Source organism: Oryx dammah, unplaced genomic scaffold (assembly GCF_014754425.2).
Source record: "Oryx dammah isolate SB20612 unplaced genomic scaffold, SCBI_Odam_1.1 HiC_scaffold_14, whole genome shotgun sequence".
Classification (NCBI taxonomy): domain Eukaryota; kingdom Metazoa; phylum Chordata; class Mammalia; order Artiodactyla; family Bovidae; genus Oryx; species Oryx dammah.
In genome coordinates this window covers 17,232,069-17,253,974 of record NW_024070198.1, presented here as the reverse complement: position 1 = coordinate 17,253,974, position 21,906 = coordinate 17,232,069, and the positions used below count along the sequence as shown (strand labels likewise).

The 21,906-nt window shown below is 45.5% G+C and overlaps 1 protein-coding gene across 2 annotated transcripts in view; it reads left to right on the top strand.

The window, feature by feature from the left end:
* The window catches only part of PIK3AP1 (phosphoinositide-3-kinase adaptor protein 1), a 123,362-nt gene that overhangs the window by 58,497 nt on the left and 42,959 nt on the right, over positions 1-21,906 (top strand). For both annotated transcript variants that reach the window (XM_040254642.1, XM_040254643.1), the window contains 6 exons: positions 28-167; positions 5,432-5,576; positions 7,344-7,486; positions 8,009-8,141; positions 10,736-10,932; positions 13,805-13,994. In XM_040254642.1, the coding sequence (XP_040110576.1) occupies positions 28-167; positions 5,432-5,576; positions 7,344-7,486; positions 8,009-8,141; positions 10,736-10,932; positions 13,805-13,994 (948 nt within the window). The remainder of the gene's footprint in view (positions 1-27; positions 168-5,431; positions 5,577-7,343; positions 7,487-8,008; positions 8,142-10,735; positions 10,933-13,804; positions 13,995-21,906) is intronic.

Genomic DNA, 21,906 nt, shown 5'->3' with positions numbered 1-21,906 from the left:
CATTCAGCTGTGTTCTCTGTGCCGTAGATTCTGGCTGCGACTCCGTCACTGACCCCGAGACTGAGGACGAGAAGGTCCTTCCCTACTCAAAGCAGCAGAGCCTGCCACCGCCGGAGACTCTGCCTGGGACCCTGATGGTGGTGCAGCCGGGGCGCATCCGCTGTGGGGTAGGTACCTCTGGGGCTGGTGGGTGGATGGCGGAGTACGGGCTTCGGGGCTTCTCAGTGGATGTAGTAAAGGGAGCGGTGTTCTCCTGTCACACCTTTGTGTAATCCCAGCTTTCTTGTAGGGCTTCCATATACATTAGCCGCCCTGGGACCCCCAGTGCCTGGGCCCTGGACATTCCTCACTCCTTTAAGTCAAGGGAGAAGAGTCCAGGAATGTATGTGTCATCAACCCAAGACATTAAGTTCATGAGACAAAAACTTAGAATGTGTCGAAGACCAGCAGACATGAACATTACAATACACTATATGCCAACCTTGGAGTTAGAGGCCTGGGTCTGGTCCTTCCAGCCCAGTGCTGGGCATTTTGACAGGTGCTTCTCTGTCACCTGGCTCCTTGTATGGCCCAAAAGTGCCTCAAAGCTTGATGGCTGAAACTTGCTGGCCAGTATCACTTGAAAAGGAAATGATAAATGATAAGCTCAGCTTAATGCCTGAGCTGCTGCTGCTGCCAAGTCGCTTCAGTCGGGTCTGACTCTGTGTGACCCCATAGACAGCAGCTCACCAGGCTCCCCCGTCCCTGGGATTCTCCAGGCAAGAACACTGGAGTGGGTTGCCATTTCCTTCTCCAATGCATGAAAGTGAAAAGTGAAAGTGAAGTTGCTCAGTCGTGTCCGACTCTTCGCGACCCCATGGACTGCAGCCTTCCAGGCTCCTCCATCCATGGCTTTTTCCAGGCAAGAGTACTGGAGTGGGGTGCCATTGCCTTCTCCGTAATGCCTGAGCATAACATGACTAACATTTTCAGGGGTAGGACCCACGTTAAGAGATGATTTGAATGTGATAACCAACTGATGAGCCACTGTTATTTGAATGCTACCACAGTATTGATGGTTTTTCATTATCTTTCCTTTTCTGATAAAAAAATGTGTAATATTGGTTCAGAGCAGAGAAGCGCTTTCCTGTGGGTAGGAGCCTGAGCTAGGTTTGCCACTGTGGGCTCCTGGAGGCAAGAGGGCGGAAGGGCCATGGAAATGGGGAGTCTTAGCTTCTCTACACTTGTGAGTGGCTTTCTGTGCAGTCTGAGACCACAAGGCATTGGGCAAGGACGCCCTCCATGGGGGTTGCAAGCTGCTTCTTCGGACTGGATTGAACTCACAGATGTGTTTGGTTTGAGCTGCTCAGTGTTTTAAAAATTAGGCATGAAAATCAGTTTCCAGCTTCCTTTGGACCATAATCTGGTAATAACCAGGTCTGAGATGAGCAGCTGGGCCATTAGATGCATCCCTGGTTCTCATCAGTCCCTTTTCTTTGTACCCGCTCCACTCCTTTTCCTGACCAGCCAGGCTTTGTGGTGGGCATGCAGTTTCTAGTCTCGCTATACTCTTTCCTGCCTTCCCCACGCCCCTCTCATCCTGACATTAGACTGGAGACTGTGAGGAGGGTTTGGAACTGAAGGAAAATGCCCCACCCACACCTCCCTGATTTTCTGGGCTTCGGCTCCTCCTCTTGTGCTGGCTCCCACTGACCCAGGATTCTCTCTGCTGCCTGCTCCAGGTCTCTGGATCCTGGGGCAGCTGTGCTGGCATTGAGTGGGTCATGACTGTCAAGGGGGAGACACATTCATTTTCAGTGGCTCCCCCCTCCACTCCTTGGGAGAAGGAGCAGGTTGGACAGGGCTGGACCCGCAGTGGGAGACAGGTCCACCACAAACACATTCTCATTCACCCTCAGCAGCCTCTGTGAGCCAGGGCCACAGCCTGCCCGCCCCCCGCCCCCCCCCCCCCCCATGCTCTGGAATCAAGAGTGGCCCTCGTCACAAAGGCCTCCGCTAAAGGCTTGAGAGCAGAATTTTACAATGAACATCTGGGGAATAGCTATGGCCAGAAATTTCTCCTTTTCACCTGTTTTTTGAACAGCCGGTCCTTTCTAGTTCAATGTCTGAAGAACTTAACCAGTATAACCATCACAGTAAAATAGATAATTCCATTTGGCAGATTTGACAAGAGATCTCAAAATAATATAAAACTGTACTCAGGTTGCTCAATGCCTTGGGAAAATTAATCCTCCAATCAGTTATTTTTGTTCATCTGTTCATTTCAGTCGCTCAGTCATGTCCAACTCTTTGCAGCGCCATGAATCACAGCACGCCAGGCCTCCCTGATGATCACCAACTCCCAGAGTTTACCCAAATTCACGTCTATTGAGTCAGCGATGCCATCCAGCCATCTCATCCTCTGTCATCCCCTTCTCCTGCCCCCAATCTCTCCCAGCATCAGAGTCTTTTCCAATGAGTCAACTCTTCACATGAGGTGGCCACTGTACTGGAGTTTCAGCTTTAGCATCAATCCCTCCAGTGAACACCCAGGACTGATCTCCTTTAGAATGGACTGGTTGGATCTCCTTGCAGTCCAAGGGACTCTCAAGAGTCTTCTCCAACACCACAGTTCAAAAGCACCAATTCTTCGGCGCTCAGCTTTCTTCACAGTCCAACTCTCACATTCATACATGACCACTGGAAAAACCATAGCCTTGACCAGATGGACCTTTGTTGGCAAAGTAATGTCTCTGCTTTTCAGTATGGATCTAGGTTGGTCATAACTTTCCTTCCAAGGAGTAAGTGTCTTTTAATTTCATGGCTGCAATCACCATCTGCAGTGATTTTGGAGCCAAAGAAAATAAAGTCTGACACTGTTTCCCTATCTATTTCCCATGAAGTGATGGGACCAGATGCCCATCTGGTTTTCTGAATGTTGAGCTTTAAGCCAACTTTTTCACTCTCCTCTTTCACTTTCCCAGCAATTTTGATTCTAGCTTGTGCTTCTTTGAGCCCAGCGTTTCTCATGATGTACTCTGCATATAAGTTAAATAAACAAGGTCACAATATACAGCCTTGACGTACTCCTTTTCCTGTTTGGAACCAGTCTGTTGTTCCATGTCCAGTTCTAACTGTTGCTTCCTGACCTGCATACAGGTTTCTCAAGAGGCAGGTCAGGTGGTCTGGTATTCCCATCTCTTTCAGAATTTTCCACAGTGTATTGTGATCCACACAATCAAAGGCTTTGGCATGGTCAATAAAGCAGAAATAGATGTTTTTCTGGAACTCTTTTGCTTTTTCCACGATCCAGCAGATGTTGGCAATTTGATCTCTGGTTCCTCTGCCTTTTCTAAAACCAGCTTGAACAGCTGGAAGTTCATGGTTCACGTATTGCTGAAGCCTGGCTTGGAGAATTTTGAGCATCACTCTACTAGCGTGTGAGATGAGTGCAATTTTGTGGTAGTTTAGGCATTCTTTGGCATTACCTTTCTTTGGGATGGGAATGAAAACTGACCTTTTCCAGTCCGGTGGCCACTGCTGAGTTTTCCAAATTTGCTGGCATATTGAGTGCAGCACTTTCACAGCATCATCTTTCAGGATTTGAAATAGCTCAACTGGAATTCCATCACCTCCACTAGCTTTGTTTGTAGTGATGCTTTCTAAGGCCCACTTGACTTCACATTCCAGGATGTCTGGCTCTATGTGAGTGATCACACCATCATGATTATCCAGGTCATGAAGATCTTTTTTTGTACAGTTCTTCTGTGTATTCTTGCTACCTCTTCTTAATATCTTCTGCTTCTGTTAGGTCCATGCCATTTCTGTCCTTTATTGAGCCCATCTTTGCATGACATGTTCCCTTGGTATCTCTAATTTTCTTAAAGAGATCTCTGGTCTTTCCCATTCTGTTGTTTCCCTCTATTCTTTGCACTGATTGCTGAGGAAGACTTTTTATCTCTCCTTGTTATTCTTCGGAACTCTGCATTCAGATGCTTATATCTTTCCTTTTCTCTTTTGCTTTTTGCTTCTCTTCTTTTCACAGCTATTTGTAAGGCCTCCTCAGACAGCCATTTTGCTTTTTTGCATTTCTTTTCCATGGAGATGGTCTTGATCCCTGTCTCCTGGACAATGTCACGAACCTCCATCCATAGTTCATCAGACACTCTGTCTATCAAATCTAGTCCCCTAAATCTATTTCTCACTTCCACTGTATAATCATAAAGGATTTTATTTAAGTCATACCTGAATGGTCTAGTGGTTTTCCCTACTTTCTTCCATTTCAGTCTGAATTTGGCAATAAGGAGTTCATGATCTGAGCCACAGTTAGCTCCCAGTCTTGTTTTTGTTGACTATATAGAGCTTCTCCATCTTTGTCCATCTGAGAAGAGCATAAATTCCAAAATTCAAGAAGTCTTCTGTGAATCAGTGCCTCTTCCTCTGTAAGGCTGAGTCACCCAGGGGTCTTGGTAAAATTCAGACTCTGGTGTGGTGTCTGGTGGGTCCAGGCAGGGCTTGAGATTCTGCGTATCTAACAAGCTTCCATAGATACCAATGCTGCTGATCCCTTGGCCTCACTTTGGATACCAAGGTTGATCTAGAATCAGTTCAGTTCAGTTGCTCAGCCTTGTCTGAGTCTTTGCCATCCCATGGACTGGAGCACGCCAGGCTTCCCTGTCCATCACCAACTCCCAGAGCTTGTTCAAACGCATGTCTATCACGTCGGTGATGCCATCCAACCATCTCATCCTCTGTCGTCCCCTTCTCCTCCCACCTTCAGTCTTTCCCAGCATCAGGGTCTTTTCCAGTAGTTGTGTATGGATGTGAGAGTTGGACTATAAAGAAAGCTGAGTGCCAAAAATTGATGCTTTTGAACTGTGGTGTTGGAGAAGATTCTTGAGAGTTCCTTGGACTGCAGGGAGATCCAACCAGTCCATCCTAAAGGAAATCAGTCCTGAATATTCTTTGGAAGGACTGATGCTGAAGCTGAAACTCCAATACTTTGGCCACCTGATGCAAAGAACCGACTCATGGAAAAGGCCCTGATCTAGAATACTGCTTCTCAAACTATCTGTGGTGAAGAACTTCTTAAAAATGTTCTTTCAAGTTTCCAATTCTGCCATGGACCAATACTTTTATAATGTACAACAAAAAAGAAATGCACAACAAAAAAGAAATGCTACGAAAAAGTAAATAAACAGACATATAAAATACCAGCCCCAGGTTTTAAAATTATTATTAGGTTTGACAGACATAAGATGATCAAATTGCTACTAAGGGTTATAAATGTTCCATCTTGGGCTTTGTAGCTAGCTGGTCCTTTGGGACCTGTGGCAAGCAGTCACTGCCTGGCACTGGACTGCAGACCCCACCCTGCCTGGAGCAATTTCACTGGGAGAGCTGGGGCTCCAAAAACCAGGGAGAAGGAACAATGACTGGTCTCCCATTCCAGGCAGAAACCACTGTCTACGTCATTGTGAGATGTAAGTTGGATGAGAAGGTGACAACAGAAGCCGAATTTTCTCGTGAGGATTCTCCCTCGATAAGGGTGGAAGCCAAGCTGGAGAATGAGTACACTGTTTCCGTGAAAGCTCCCAGTAAGTAGCCCGATTGACCTCCAGAAATTAGGCCTCATGTGAAGAGGTCCCCTTTTTCTTTACCTTATTGACAGCTGTCTTTATCAGTCATTGAGAAAAGTGACAAGCAAGATTGGGATTGGTTGTCATATTCTCTTGAAAGGAAAAGGAAGTTGTAGAAGCATACATGTGTGATGGGGAGGAAATGGATATAGTACAATGTTTACAAAGTTAACGTATTAACATATTTTTAAATTAGAGAAAAATAGGAAAAGTAGGGATAAAGTCATCTGACACCCTACCACTAAGTCTTCTTTGCCTTTGTTCCTAATTTTTAAAAACATAGTTGTTCCAATAGTATCTATTACCTTATATTCTGGTTTTCTTTATGTAACCTTAATTTATCCTGTCTTCTTTTACCACTGTACTATTACATGGACTTTGAAACTCTCGATTTTATATATATATTTTTCTATTACAAAAGTAATGTGTGCTCAATATAGAAAACCTGGAGAATATAGTAACCATAAAAGGAAGTAGGTGGAAAATTACCCATATGCCCCCAAAGGAAATCACTGGTTTCTGTATTTTCCCACATCTGTGTACAAAACTTTGTCTTGCAACCAACTCTCGTTACCTGGAAATACACTGTGAGTATTTTCCCATGTTAATGAATATTATTTTGACAAAATGATGCTTAATGGTTGCAAGGTAATCCAATGTGTAGATGTACCATAATTTATAAAACTAGTTCCTTGAACTGGACCTATATCTTAAAACCATAATTTTTAAAGCTATATAATACTCAGCTGAATAGAAATATCTTTTAAATTTTCATTTCCTCATTATTGCCTATTTATGTCATTTTTGATTTCTTACTGTCTTCTTATTATTTTAAATGAAGATGTATTGAACATCTTTATGCAGGTTTTGTTTCTATTGTGTTTAGCATAGTGTCCTAGGGATGGAATTACTCAAACACTGGGCGTTTTTAAGGGTCCTGAAAGGTGATGCTTAGTTGCCTTACAGAATATTACTACTGTCAAGTTTATCTGCTATCTCATTACCAATACTAGGCCTTGTCACTTTGAATATTTTTGCTAACTTAATATCTTTCTAAAAAGTATTCCATTATTTTAATTTGCCTTTCTTTGATTACTAGCGAGGCTAAATATTTTTCCATGTTCTCTACTTGTCACATTTCCTCTTTTGTGAATCGAATCTTTGTGGTTGGTATATTTTTAATTTTTTTCTTTCCCCCTCAAAACCCCTTCCTGTGGTGTAGAAGAGAGAACACTCAGGGAGCGCACACAGTAATGACTGCAGCACAGCAAGCGAATCAGTTCTACTGGTGCGATGGGCGGAAGTGCGGGGTCCCACCGCCAGCATCGCCCCTGCCTCTGGTGACCACTGGCCAGCATCTCCCCCGCCTCTGGTGACCACTAGCCTTTATATAAAGTGCTTTCAATTCAGCTCTTCTTCCTGTCTATTGTGACTCGGGGCCTGCAGTAGTGAGTAAAGCAGATGAAAATCTTCCAAAAGTTAAACTGCAGACCCAGTGCGGATAATCCCTCTGACACAGAGCTCTCCTGTGTGTCAGTCTGCTCACTGCTTCTTCTGCTCTGTCCCTCACTTCCCAGCCCTGCAGTTCACCTCCAAACCCTTTCTTCCAGTCCCCAATTCATTTCTTCACCGTTTAAGTAATCCAGGAACACTTTCCCCTGTACTCTTCAAAAAACAAAAACAAAAACAAAAACACAGTTTTATAGTATCTTTTCTTCCATCCAGACCTTTCATCTGGGAATGTTTCTCTGAAGATATATTCCGGGGACTTAGTGGTGTGTGACACCATTATCAGCTATTATACTGACATGGAGGAAATTGGGAATTTATTGTCCAATGCTGCAAATCCTGTGGAGTTCATGTGTCAGGTAAGGACGATGAAAGGACCCCAGAGTTTTCTGTACCTGTGGTTTCTGCTCATGGTTCACAATCTGAAATCTGTTGGGTGGGAGATTGTTGTTGTTGTTCAGTTGCTCAGTTGGACTGTGGCACGCCAGACTTCCCTGCCCTTCACCATCTCCCAGAACTTGCTCAAACTCATGTCCATTGAGTCGGTGATGCCATCCAACCATCTCATCCTCTGTCATCCCCTTCTTCTCCTGACCTCAATCTTTCCCAGCATCAGGGTCTTTTCCAGTGAGTTGGTTCTTCGCATCAGGTGGCCAAAGTATTGGAGTTCCAGCTTCAGCATCAGTCCTTTCAATGAATATTCAGGGTTGATTCCCTTTAGGATTTCATTGATTTGATCTCCTTGTTGTCCAAGGGACCCTCAAGAGTCTTCTCCAACACTACAGTTTGAAAGCATCAATTAAGGCAAAAAGATGTAACAGTATGAAAAGGGTGGGAGATAGCCGGATTTAAAATCTGACTGTCTTCACTTTTGTATTTAGGCCTTTAAAATTGTGCCCTACAACACGGAGACCCTTGATAAACTGCTAACGGAGTCCCTGAAGAACAACATTCCTGCAAGTGGGCTGCACCTCTTTGGAATCAACCAGCTGGAAGAAGAAGACATGATGACGAGTAAGTTGACAGTCAAAACTCAAGGAAAAGGCCGCAGGTCAATTTCGGTGGGTTGGTTTCAGCATGCAGTCAGCCCGTGCTCATGCTTTCTACTGGGTCCTGCTCTTCCGTTCATCCTCTGAGAAACAGTCATGCTTCTCTGGTCAGCCTGGGATTCTAAATTATAAGCCCAGATATCTCACTGCCTTACTAAATACCCTCTGTGGTTCCCACTTGTCTTCTAAGGTCCAAATTGCTTAGCCTTTCACAAGCCCTTCCCCAGGGGCTCCTGCAGTCTTTCTGCTCTCACCCCTCTCTGTTCTCTTCCTTGGCTTCTATGCTCTGCTCTACAGAAGGTATAAACTTTTACCCAATGAAAGTTCCACCCTGCCTCTTGCTACCTCAACCTATGAGAGTACAGCTTCTTCCTCCCCTCCTCCTGCAGCAGCTTAGGAAGCACTTCCTCAGGTAGGTCCCACCGACATGCTGTAGGTTCCCCTAGCATGTCGGGTTCTTGTACTCTTCAGCTTTGTCTTTTTTGCTGGTCTGTCAGCTGGATGAACACAGGGACTGTGCCTGGTGGCTCACAGTAGGCACAAAACAATCATTTGTTTGACGAGGGAGGAGCAGTCTTGTGGGCATGTGTGCCTTACTGGGAGCTGGGAGAACCACTTGCATGGGGATGGTGCCCTGCACAGTGGACTGGATGCTTATTATGGCACTTTTGTGGATGCTGTTTTTCCTTCACGCCGCAGCTGTACTGCCCAGGAGGAACCCAAGTCTCTGGTTACTCACTGCCTGCATTTTATCCTTCCACAGCCTCTGAGAGCCATAAGGATGGGGTTATATTACCTTCAAGTCCATCTCCTGGGGGCATTTTCGTGTTGCCTCTCCCCATTTTCCTACCGTGGAATGTTCTTGCATCACTTTGAGCAGGTGTTAATATTCCCTATTCAGGCTCAGGAGAGAATATTTCATAGCTTGACAATCATGGGCGATCCTGGGGACGTTTTCAGACCATCATTCCAAAGATTATATCCTGGTGAATAGGATGCTGGGCTTGTCTTTTCATTTTTTTTTTTTAGATTTTTTTTCAACATGGACCATTTTTAAAGTTTTTATTGAATTTATTACAGTATTGTTTTTGTTGTTTATGTTCTGTTTTTTTGGTTGCAAGGCATGTGGGATGTTAGCTCCCTGACCAGTGATGGGGCCCAAACCCCCGGCATTGTAAGGCAAAGTCTTAACCACTGGACCACCAGTATGTCCCTGGGTTTGTCTTATTAAAAAAATACATATACATATTTATGTATACACACACACACACATATATATAAGACATATGTATATATACATATATTTATCTGTTTATTTATCTATCACTTTGGGGCTTCCCTCATAGCCCCATTGGTAAAGAATCTGCATGCAATGCAGGAGACCCCGATTCGATTCCTGGGTCGGGAAGGTCCCCTGGAGAAGGGAAAGGCTACCCACTCCAGTATTCTGGCCTGGAGAATTCCATAGACTGTATAATCCATGGGGTCACAAAGAGTTGGATATGACTGAGTGACCCTCATTTTCACTTTCACTTTGGGCTTAGAAATCAACTTTTCTAAAAATAAAAAAAAGAGATTTGTCCCCAACTTCCCAACACAAACATGTCTGTTTCCTTGGTTGAGTTTGACTTGCTGTATCACGTATTAGTAGGTGGAGGGGCTCATGGGGACCAGTGACTCTCCGGAGCACTTTGTTTCTCAAAAATCAGAAGGTTAATGGACATCCTTGGGTTCGTGTACGTTAATAACATCACTCAAGGCCTGTCGTCAACAAAGAGCTCCCTGAAAACCACCTTGTTAATCCTCCCAGGTCCCTTTGCGATAGTATGGAAATATTTTCTAGTTCAAAACTAAAGGTCATGGAATGTCTAAGTAACAGCCTCAGGATTACTTGGCACATGTTATGAAACTGGGCATAAGAGCTAAGAAGATGGATTTTTTTTTCCTCCACGCCACACAGTTTGCAGGATCTTAGTTCCCTGACTAGAAATTGAACATGTGCCCACAGTAGTGAAAGCACCGAGTCCTAACCCCTGGACCACCAGGGAAGTCCCAGGATTTCTTTTGTTTATTTATTTATTTATTTATTTATTTATTTATTTTTTTTTTTTTAATTTATTTATTTATTTTTAATTTTTACTTTACAATTCTGTATTGGTTTTGGCATAGATTGACATGAATCCATCAGCATACATAAAGCGGTTATTTTAAAGTGTTCTGAAATTTGAAGAGATGTTCAAAACATGATCCCTGTTGCTCTTCATGGCTGCTTTAAAAAAAAACAAACCCTTAGAATATCCACATATTTTGAACTGATGTTATTTCTCAGGATCCTCCAATCCTTTTAGAGAAAGGAGGCAGGATATTAATGATAGATTTGCTAATTAATTGACATACCATTTCTTCTGTCGTCTTCAGCGGTGCCCCAGAGGAAGCCAGTAGGTGTTAGGTCAGTCAGCCAAGGAGCATCTGCTGGGTGCGAGGTCTCCAGTGTCATCTCCATGAACATGGTGCCCTGGGCTTTCTCTGATCGTTTCATTTTGCTTGACAATGTTTCAGATCAAAGGGATGAAGAGCTGCCCACTTTGTTGCACTTTGCTGCCAAGTACGGACTAAAGAACCTCACTGCCTTGTTGCTCACCTGCCCGGGAGCCCTACAGGCCTACAGTGTTGCCAACAAGCACGGCCACTATCCTAACACCATCGCCGAGAAGCACGGCTTCCGGGACCTGCGGCAGTTCATCGACGAGTATGTGGTAAGGTCAAGGTGGGAGAGGCCCCGGGAATTGGAAGTGCACCATGTGGTCCCCAGGGCTGCCTTTGCACCAGACATCTGGGTGGACTTCATCTCTAGCATGTCCTCATGTGCCTCTGGTGGCAGGGCCAGTATACGTGGGCTGAAGAGATGAGCCCTGGAGTCACATGTCGTGCGTGTGTGCGTTCTAAGTCACTTCAGTCGTGTCCAACTTTTTGCAACCCATGGACTGTAGCCCACCAGGTTCCTCTGTCCATGGGATTCTCCAGGCAACACCAGAGTGGGTTGCCATGCCCTCCTCCCGGGGATCTTCCTTATGCAGGATTGAACGTGGGATGAAACCTGCATCTCTTAACGTCTCCTGCCTCGGCAGGCAGGTTCTTTACCACTAGTGTCACCTGGGAAGCCTGGAGTCACATGGACCCTGGTCCAGTGTCCTTATCAATGCTTGTTAGCCACATGACTTTGGGCAAATCATGTATCTATACTCTTTCTCTCTCAGTTTCTTAATATGCAAGAGAAAGATGATAATAGTTGACTCTTAGGATTGTTTGAGGATAATAAGAGATAGTGTAGGTAAAGCACTAAGATCCACCCTCGAAGAATTTACAGAGACGTCTGCCGAGTGAATCTGCTGAGGGCAGATGCCAACTCCTCTTCCCAGCTGCCTCCCCACCCACCTTCAAGGCACTTGGCAGGATGCTCCCAGCCGCTTCGCCCACCGTCAAGCCCAGGTTAACTGTTAAGCTTGGTTCCTTTCTTAGCACTGACCACAGTAAAACTCTTCATCTGAGGCTACAAGGCGGCCAGCCGTGAGGCCCCACCTCCTGACAACCTCTCTCTTTCTGAGCCTCTGCCTGTCTTCAGGTTTAACTGCTTCTCTAGTTTGGGATCCACAGATCCTCCTCGATCATTGACTTGGGGGTCCTTCTTCGAGTGTAATCTCATCCTGTGTCTTGGCCTTGATACATACCCCCAAATCCCTTCCATTGTTTTGGAGGCAGATGCCCTTTGCGACGCCACCCTTTTCTGGTTTTCTTCCATTTTCACGATTCACAGCAGCAACACGGAAATAGCTTAGCCTCTCATATGAGTCTATGACCTCAAAAGGAACAATGAACACAATTTAGTCTTGTTTTCTACCTCCAGAAAGGAGTGAGCCTGACACCTCCCCAGAAACTTACCTCTCTGCTCTGGACTTGACAATCTACAAGGCAGTGACTCACCGAGATATATAGAGAGGCCCCCAAAAGTTGGGGAGTGATTAAATATATTGAATGAATAGAATAGCATGAGTACTTATTTGGTGTATCATTGGCATAAATGAAGCTAAAAGGTAGAAGTATTTACTTGGCTTCACTTTGGAGTCAAAAATGTATAACAGGCAGTGTTAGGCTTCCCTGCCAATAGTTTTTGTTAACAGCATACTGTGTTCATATTAGTGACCACTATTTATTGCATTTATTTGATTGGCAAACGTGTTGTCTCCTTGAGTCCTCCCCACTATTCTTTGAAGTTGACAGTATTGTTATCTTTCTTCAACAAAGGAGGAAAGGGGCCTCAAAAGGCAGAGTAGTTGTGCCAAGGGCCCCACACTTGTCCGGGGGGAGATAGGATGGGACCCTCGTTGATGCTAAAGCGGGGGCCTGTTATCCTACTTTATGTCATAGGGTCGTGGAAAGATGCTTGTCCAGTTTGCACTGAAGTTAATCTGGTTCACATTCGTCATACCATCTTTGTTCTCAGACTATAATCCCTTCAACCAGTGCATCTCCAGCTTTGCCCCGCAAAGGCCACCCCTGCATGTTGGTCATGATTCCAAAGAACCGCCCCATTTCCTCTTTCCACCATATCAAAACCAAAAGTCAGACTCTGAGTCTCCAACACTTCACAGCTGTCACCTGGTCCGTTCCTTGGGGTTCATCAGGGAACCAATGCAGAGTGTCAAGAGCAGATTAGTGCTCTTGGGGTAGCGATGATGAAAATGAGGATTTTTGTGGGTTGATGCTGAAATAAGGATTGTGAAACACCAGAGTTTCTTACCAGGAAAAGTTGTGCAGGGGTTTCAGAGAAGTCACCTCTCTGGCTTCACCACCACCTGGAGGCAAAATGACAAAAGGGGGGCGGGTCTCTCTGACGTCAGCGCATTTCACCCAAGACCACCTCTCTTTCTGGACACAGGATTTAAAACTGAGGTGGGCACTTTGGAGAAGTGTGCTGTCAGGCACTTTGGAGCAGCCTAATATAAGGAACAAGGACAGGTGAACCAAGTTCCCAAGGGATTTCTGACTATGCAGCTTAGCTGCAGCCCTGTTTAGCCCATTTGAATTTCCATCTGGCTAATCAGCAAAGGTTCCCCCTTTGTGTGCCGTTTGTTCCCATTTGAGGAACCACTAAGGTATGGTAGAAAAGTCAGAAGCCAGGATTGTGGATCCTTGAGTAAGGCATTAGATTTTTCTGAGCTTTGGTTTCCTCATCTGTGAACCAGAAGCAGCAGTGGAAAGGATGTCAGGATACACTGCATAAGCACATCCCTAGCCCTTCCCTGACACATCAAAGGCACTCATGGGAAGGTGGTAGATTTGTGTCCTTCAGGCATTGGACATTTAACAGATGTCCCCTCTGAGTGCCTAACTGCTCCTTAGTGTTGGAGGAAGATACAAAGGCGAAAACAAAGGACATAGAATAAAGACTTGAGCCTGGCTTCTCAAGAAGCTTTCAGTCTGGTGGGAACTAGAGACCTGCAATACACCCAGTTGCAAGCCTGATTCTTGTGAGCCTTTACTCGACTGCCACAAGGCCGCTCGTACAGCTGGCGCTGCCCAGAGAGCCCAGCTGTGTCAGCGTGCCTGTGGGGCCCCCCTCTCTTTCAGGAAACTGTGGACATGCTGAAGAGTCACATTAAAGAGGAGCTGATGCAAGGGGAGGAGGCTGACTCTGTGTATGAGTCCATGGCCCACCTGTCCACAGACCTGCTCATGAAATGCTCCCTCAACCCCGGCTGTGACGAGGACCTGTACGAGTCCATGGCGGCCTTCGTCCCCGCTGCCACCGAGGACCTCTGTAAGTCGCCCGGCTCAGTTCTGCTTCTGTCTTTCTGCTGACAAAAGCGTTTCTTCCTTCTGCTGTGTGTGGGGGAAGTCCCTTGCTTACCCTTGCCCCAACTCCGGAGAGATGAAGGTCCCATTTTACACAAAGTTAGACAGGTCATCGTGTACTATGACAAGCAGGATTGTTCTCCAGACTTCCTGCTTTGTTACGGGAAAGTTTAAGCAGGGGCCTGGAAGGCAGACTTGATGAGAAGTGTTGCGCTCAGATCCCAGAAGGGAAATCAGTGGCTTTTGACTCTTATCAGCCCCACCAGTCCCTTTTTTTTAGGGCACACATTCTGTAATGCTCCCCCATCCCCTACGCGGAGGTGAGATCGGTATCATATAACCTATCTATCAATACACATGACATTTTTAGAAACCAAATATTGCCCTGATTGAAAGATAGAAGAGAACTAGCAGAGGAATGCTCAGGGTACCTGTACCTGAGACATGGTGTATTAGGCAGATGCAGTCACCTACTCTCTGAATCACTGGCACTGCCACAGTCTCAAATGCTGGCTGATATGGTCATTGTTTTGGTGACTTGGCTACTGCCAGCAGTGCTGGCATCAATGCCTGGATTTTCCTAAATGGTGAGTGATTTCTCGCATTCTTCTCCCTATTTTTAGAGTAACGGAATTCCTGGAAAGTTTAATATGTATGAAAACCATGCAAAAATACAAGTTGTATTTTATAAATGAAGTAGTTTAGCTTCTAGACTCAGAAAATTATGATAACCTTTTTTTTCCCATTAACCTAATTTTACTGGATTAATGTAGAATAAACTTATTTCCAAAATATCATATCTCCAGGACATGATTTTTTTTGTAAATTGCTTAACAAATTTTGCCCTTTTTTGTTTATCTTGTTTTATTCAATAGCAAAAATAGCACATTCTTCCAAAAATTGAAAACAGAAATGTAGAACCAAGTTATTAAAAGTCTGTGACTCCACTCCACTGACCACTATAGCACTTTGGTTTGGTAGATTTTTTTTGCCCATATTTTTCCTTATACCTGCTGATATTAATTTAAAAAATATATACACATGTGTATATGTATAAACAGATCTGTACACATGTGTATAAATACATATCATAAGCAGTTATTTTTTAAACTCATGTGTGGGTCTAGCGAAATATTTTAAAGTCATGAGGGACCCAAAATAGCGCTGTCCCCCTGCACTGAAGGTGTTATAGCCTCTTTCTGACTTGTGCTCAATGCCAGTCGTGTCCCTGTTTCATAGTGACAACCCAAAATACCCTCACGGGTTTTCCAAATACCCTGTAGAGGGCAGTGCCACTCCCCTGGAGAACCAGGGGTCTAAATAACATTGAATTTCAATGCACATATCAGCATTGAAGCAGGAGGACGACACATCCGGACCTCTAAGAGCCTTCTTTTCATGTTAACATTATTTGCTATGAGATGCTAAGAACTCTGAAACACTGCCTACATCTTTGCTGTCCTTCCCTCTGGTCTGATTAGTGGATTCAAGAAAGACAAGACAAATACTCATCAACACATCAATCAGTTCTTTTGATGGAAGACTTTCTAGAATGAGCTGGATTGAGTATTGCCAACTTTCAGCCTGAGAAGAAGACCGAAGGGATCTGGCCCATAGGGAGTGGAGCCTGACTTTCCCACCTATGGGCAGAGAAGGAGACATAGAAAGGGTGTTCTGGAGCCCCAAATGTGGGCAGGTTGGGTGGCCAGAAGTGACCCTGATACTGCAGGGCCTTTGATGCTGCAACCCCAACACCTGGAAGGTGTGGTCCTGTGGTTGTTAGGTGCTTGCCCTTCAGACTGGCTGCTCCTCTGGGGGAGGGAAGGAAAGAGGGAAAGAGTGGTAGAAACTCTCTCCCAGCACCTAACTGGGAGGACCGAGGTGCTGATGGAAGCTCTTCCCAAATAAGCCGTGACCCAGCAGGGAGGTGAGGAGAGAAGGCATCATCCCCACTGCCCGCATCCTCTCCCTCCCTGAAACCTCTAAGCAGCCAGACAGGGGTACTCTTAATTACCTGCACTTTACAAATGGGGAAGCTGAGGCACAGAGAAGTTAAGCAGCTCTCCCAAGGTCTCACAGATAATAAGTGATACAGCTCAGGTTTGAACCCAGGTCTCTCTATCTCTAGGACTACATTCCTTACTCCGTGCCAGAAATTTTCATCTAAAATCACAAATTTGTAGTCCTGGTTTCTTTTCAGAAAAACCATCCAGCAGCTCCAGCCAGGCTTCCTCTTTCTGTGGCCCAGATGTTGGCTCATGAAACAGCCTCTGGTGCCCTCTGGCCCTTGCACACCCATCCCTCTCTCCATGGACCCAGCAAGCAATTCTGGAGCATTGGTGTTTCAGCCACTTACCACTCCCCATTGTTTGTGAGAAAACGGGGTACAGGGGAGACGCGGTCCTTTGCAATCTGGAACATAGGCCCATTCACGAAAGAACATTTGAAGAACAAGAAGTACCCCTGTGGGAAGCCAGAGACATTTCTGCCCTGGGTCCCTATGGTGCAGCAGTTGGACAATGAGAGAAGCCCCCACTTGACTGGCAGTTGATTTAGTGTTGACAGAGAGCCTTAACCCCCGTTATGCCTCTGGATGCTCCAGCACACTAATCTGCCTACCACATCAGTGCAGAGCTGGCGGGAACACTAAGGGCAGCCATCCCACTCCTCCTGGTCTACCAGGCCTCTCACAGCGGGAGCCCTGAGCCTCTGCAGCACTTTCCAAGGCAGCAGAGTGCTAGGGAGCTTGCCTGGTCTGCAGCCAGTTGGCAACTTGTGAAGTTACATGGGGCCAGGATAGGGTGAGAGGAGATTCTGGCTGCCTTGGAGCTAGCAGGAGGCCACAGACGGGCAGGCTATAAAATTTGGCTGTTTGGGGAATGCGCAAAGGAAAGCCAGTGCATTTTTCTCTTTCCAGATCATATAAACTCTGAATTTTCTCAATCTAGATATGATTTGTGTTTCTGTCTGTGGTTTAACCTTGAGAATGACTACTGGCCCAGAAGCAGCAGTCACTGGTACCTGGGGAGGAACCACTCATTTTACTACCGGTGGCCAGCAGCTCTAGGAGAGAAGGCAGGTTAGGTCATAAACAAGCAGGGCAAGCCGATCAATCTAAGACGTATGTTTATAACAGCACCCAGCACAGTTATCACTGGGAACATCCGCCTTTCGTGTCAGTGCACTGCTTTTATCTCTGCGATAAAATCTGTGATCATCCTGGGGCTTGGCGGATAATCATCTTCATTTTAAAGAGAAATGGGTGCTAAGGTGCCAAAACTAAGTAACTTCCTTAAGTCCCGTCGAGAGAGAACTGGGTCAGGAAGCTGGGTTTGCAGATTCCCGGGGATCCAGGCTCTCAGCTGCCCACTGGGTTGGAGGACCCTCCTGGCCTGCCCTTCCTCTCACATCTACACTTGCCCGCCCTGGGACAGATACTTACAGGAGAGTTATTTCTAAATGGAATAGCAGAGGTTATCGGCGTCTCGCCTTGTTACAATTCTACCCTAGAAACTGAAAATAAATATATTAAGGAAACTAGGCTGTGTTTATTCACTAACTGACTCACTGGCTCATTCACGCATCCGCTTACAGGACAACATGATGGGTGCAGCTAGGCCAGCTCATACCATTGCTCCAGAGTTCATCTAACTGTGTTGAGACAAATCTGCCCCTTTCTCTTTTTTTATTTTTATTTTTTTAACACCAAAAACATTTTGTATTGGGGTATAGCCAATTAACAATGTTGTGATAATTTCAAGTGAACAATGAAGGGACTCAGCCATACATGTGTCTATTCTCCCCCAACCCCTTCTCCCATCCAGGCTGGCACATAACACTGAGCAGAGTTCCATGTGCTATACAATAGGTTTTTCTTGGTTATCCATTTTAAATCTTCCCCTTTCTGACTTAAGTTTTGGAAAGCGGATAGTAATACGATCCCCAAAGGGAATCCAAATAACTACTACGTAGGAAGGTTGTCAGAGAGGCTCCCAGTGTTGAATGAAAGGAGCTGGGGTGTTGAGTTCTGATCCTGAGATTTGGGGGCCCTTCCCCTGAACTTGTGGGTGTGCGTGCATGCATACACACACACACACACACACACACACACACACACACACTCCTCACCATCTGTCTTTAGTTTAGATATGCTGCCACCAAGTGGTAGCTACATGTGTCTGTTATCAGACTTTTCAACTTTGCTCCCAATTCTCTTGAAAAGTTTGCGTTCAAGAGCCCCACAGATTTACACCATCATGTTCCACACCATACTGTATAATAAATAAGTGTTTTTAGGGTAAGCTTATGGAAACACTAAATGGAAATTATGGCACATCTCTCTCTGGGTGACTTCACTATCTGTTGATCTTTGTCTCATGTACTTCTTTTGCTTCTGTCTTTGCCTTCATAGAATGGTACAGTGGTCCTGTCGGTCCTTTGACTTAGGTAAAACATTTAGGTCACTTTGTTGAGGCTCTGGGTGCTAAGGCCTCAGGAGCCTCTTCTGGGTCCAGCTGTTTCCCAGGTAATCCACTTGTGGAGTTAGCGCTGCTTGAATATCTCAGAGGATTGTCCTCCTCCATCAGGAGAAAGGAAAAAAAGGAGAAAGATGCGGTGTCTTGCTACTGGAAACTAAACTCACACGTGTCACTCTAATCCATCCCAGAGGGCTGCTCCGCTTCTGGGATTCCTGCTTTGAACCTTCCTCTCGCGCCCCTGCTCACTCCACCTGGTTCTGTGGATCAAGTTTGCCTTCAGTTGGGAGAGCCAACTCAGCCCAAGCTAACGGCCCAAGCTAACTAACGTGCTGACTTCTCTTAGCAACCTCCTTGGTAACTGGCGTCTTTGTAACAGATCATCTCCAGTAGTGTTTTCTTTACCTGAGCTCTCTGGTTACAGTCTCTCTCTGCCAGCTGGGTCTTCTCTGAGGTGGGGCATAGCTGGGCCCAGTGAAGGTCCTCACAGCCCTGCCATGTAAGATCTGAGCCCCGCTGAAGGACCATTTGTAAGCAGATCACCACCTACGCACTTTTCTCTCAAGATCTCCCTTCCTGCAGCAGCATGAGTTCTTACCCGCAGGGAACTCACTCTGAGGCAGGGCTGGCCCTTCTTGTCTTGTCTGGGGCTGAAACTGACCTAGTGAAGCCAAGGGAGCCTCAAGACACTTCTGACTTCTGTAGCTTTTCCCTCCTTTAAATGTATAAGAACTGTGTTGCAAATATAGGCACTTAGTGAAAGAGCACTGGATTGAATGTTTTCAAGTTAATTAAGTTAAACTCCTCACCACCAGCAGTGAACTTGCCTGCTTCTGCAGCTGCACAGCTGTGGGCAGGCCTTCGTCAGGGCACTGCCCACAAGTCAGTTTGCAGCTGGACATGTACTTGCTTCTCTGGCTACCTGCTCCTACTAACATTAGCAAGTATCATCCACAGGCCCTACACCATAGACATTTGATTATTTCTTGACTTTGAGGGTTGCCAGAAAATAAGTCATCGTAGATATTGTGGTGTGAAATTATTTGTCAACATTACAACACAAGGACTTCACTTCTCCAACAGGTGGTAGTGAGATATCTGTGAGATGCCCCCAAAGGTGGGACATCTGTGGCCGCTCCTGACTGCCCATTTTTTTTTGCTTTGTCTCCATTCATCCGCACGTGCTGGTCCGGCTGCCTGCATTGCCCTTCTCTTTTCTCAGCTTGGAAAATGCCCAGATCCCTTCCCAAAGCCCGAAGACCTCCACAGCCATGTATTCATTTGCTTCTTCCTTGTTAGTCTGTTCACTTTTACATTCATTCAACAACATTTATCAATCCACTCAAGTGTTTAAGTCACCGCACCAGGTGACAAGGAGTCAGCAAATAAGCCAGTATGGTCCCTGCCTTCTAACACTTCCCTTCTTGTGGGAGAGCTGGTTATTGAACAAAGAGACTGCCTGCTGCTGCTAAGTCGCTTCAGTCATGTCCGACTCTGTGCGACCCCATAGATGGCAGCCTATCAGGCTCCCCCGTCCCTGGAATTCTCCAGGCAAGAACACTGCCTAACTGAATATATAACTACAAACTGTGACAGTGCCACAGAGGAAAACGACGTGATGCCCTCTAAAGGGTAGCTAGTAGAGAATGGATCTTGGCAAGTCATAGTACCCACTGCACCCCACCAGCAAACTGACCTGTGAACTCCTTCCTGCAAGGCAGAGGGTATGTGTGCTCACCAGGAGCACCGCATTGAGGCCCTGCTTGTATGCTAAGAAATTCACAGAACTTGACACGCTGCTTCTCCTAACCCTTTCATGTTAGCCTCTTCTTTGTCATTGCAAATCACCTCTCAGTCTCTCTAATTTCAGACTACAGTTCGCCTCTCTCTGTCCATGTGTCTCCATCTCTGTGTCTCCCCTCCACATCTCCCTCTTCCTCTCTCATTGTCTCTTTCCTTCTCCTTCTCCCCTCCTCTGACTCCCACGTCTGCATGTGTGTGACTGTCTCTTTCTCTCTGTCCCTATTTCTGCCTCTCTGTCACTGCCTCTCTCTCACCTTCCCCTCACTTCTCCGTGAGGGTATAGGAAGGTTGGACTTTCCTGTTGACATGGTCAATCATAGCCATCCTTCTACCTGTGTGCAAATAGAACCAATCAGGTTTCAAATTTGTTTGTTTTCAACTGTTTCACCATGCAGCTCCTTGCTCTAAGCCTCTTTTCTATTCACAATAGCACTTGCTGGGAAAAAAAAAAAAGCCTTTGGCCAGCTTTCAGGGTTTGAGAGCCTTTCCAGAAGAACAGTCACTCAGTATCTGATATTTTACTGTATTATATACTCAGATTAGGTTTTCTATTAAATTAGTAACACATCATCTGGATGGACTTTCCACCACGGCTAAGCAATCTAGATTTATGTCCCAGGAAGAGTATCACATGAGCGTCTTTGAAAATTCATTATTGCTCTTGACTCGTTCCTTAATTAAGTGCCTGCCTGCCTTCACTCATCTGTTCAGCTTCTTTCTTCCCAGGAATGGTTTCTCTGGGATCGACTCCTGTAAAAAACTATAGTGTAACTCTGCAGCTGGCTTTCCCAGAAGGAGACTGTGGCCCCAGAATCTCCTTGTTATTGTTTTGGGTTGGTTTTTTTTTTCCAATGAAATGAAAGAACTCTGCATTTTTCCCTTAGATCAGCAGGTTTCAGCACATTTCAGTTTATTTTTAACTGACCAGTGGTGACGGTTAGATGCTTAGAATCTGAAGTACAAGCCCTGAGCATCCAGGGATGCAGGATCTGTTGCTGTCGCTGCCCTTTTCAAACTGTCCTTTGTCTGGAAACTGACTCCATTCACCTCTAGAATTTCCTATGTATTTCAGTTACTCATGTGTTACTGTATGCTTGGGTTGTGTACACACATGGGTTGTCAAATTTAGAGTCTGAGGGTTTGAACTGTCATTAACTTGAAACAACCAGGAGCTTTTTCTTTTCTTTGTCCTTATGAAGGTAGTATCTGCTACTACTTGGACTTACTGCCTAACACAGCTATGGCAAATAGTGTTTTAAAAACAATTTCCACATCAGGTAGCTGGTGTTGAGGTCCTGGGAAGCTGTGTTGAGAAGGATCCTGAGGCCACAAAGAAGGTAGTGATTGAATAAAGATATTTACCTTGAATACAGAGTAGTGGTATGGAGGCCAGTGTGTATCTGCTGTTCCTTGTCTAATTTAAAGATTGTTTTGTTTTGTTGTTGTTTATTCGCTAAATCATGTCTGACTCTTTTGTGACCCCGTGGACTATATAGCCCACCAGGCTGTTCTGTCCATGGAATTTTCCAAGCAAGAATACTGGAATGGGTTGCCATTTCCTTCTCCAGGGGATCTTCCCGACTCAGGGATCAAACCCGC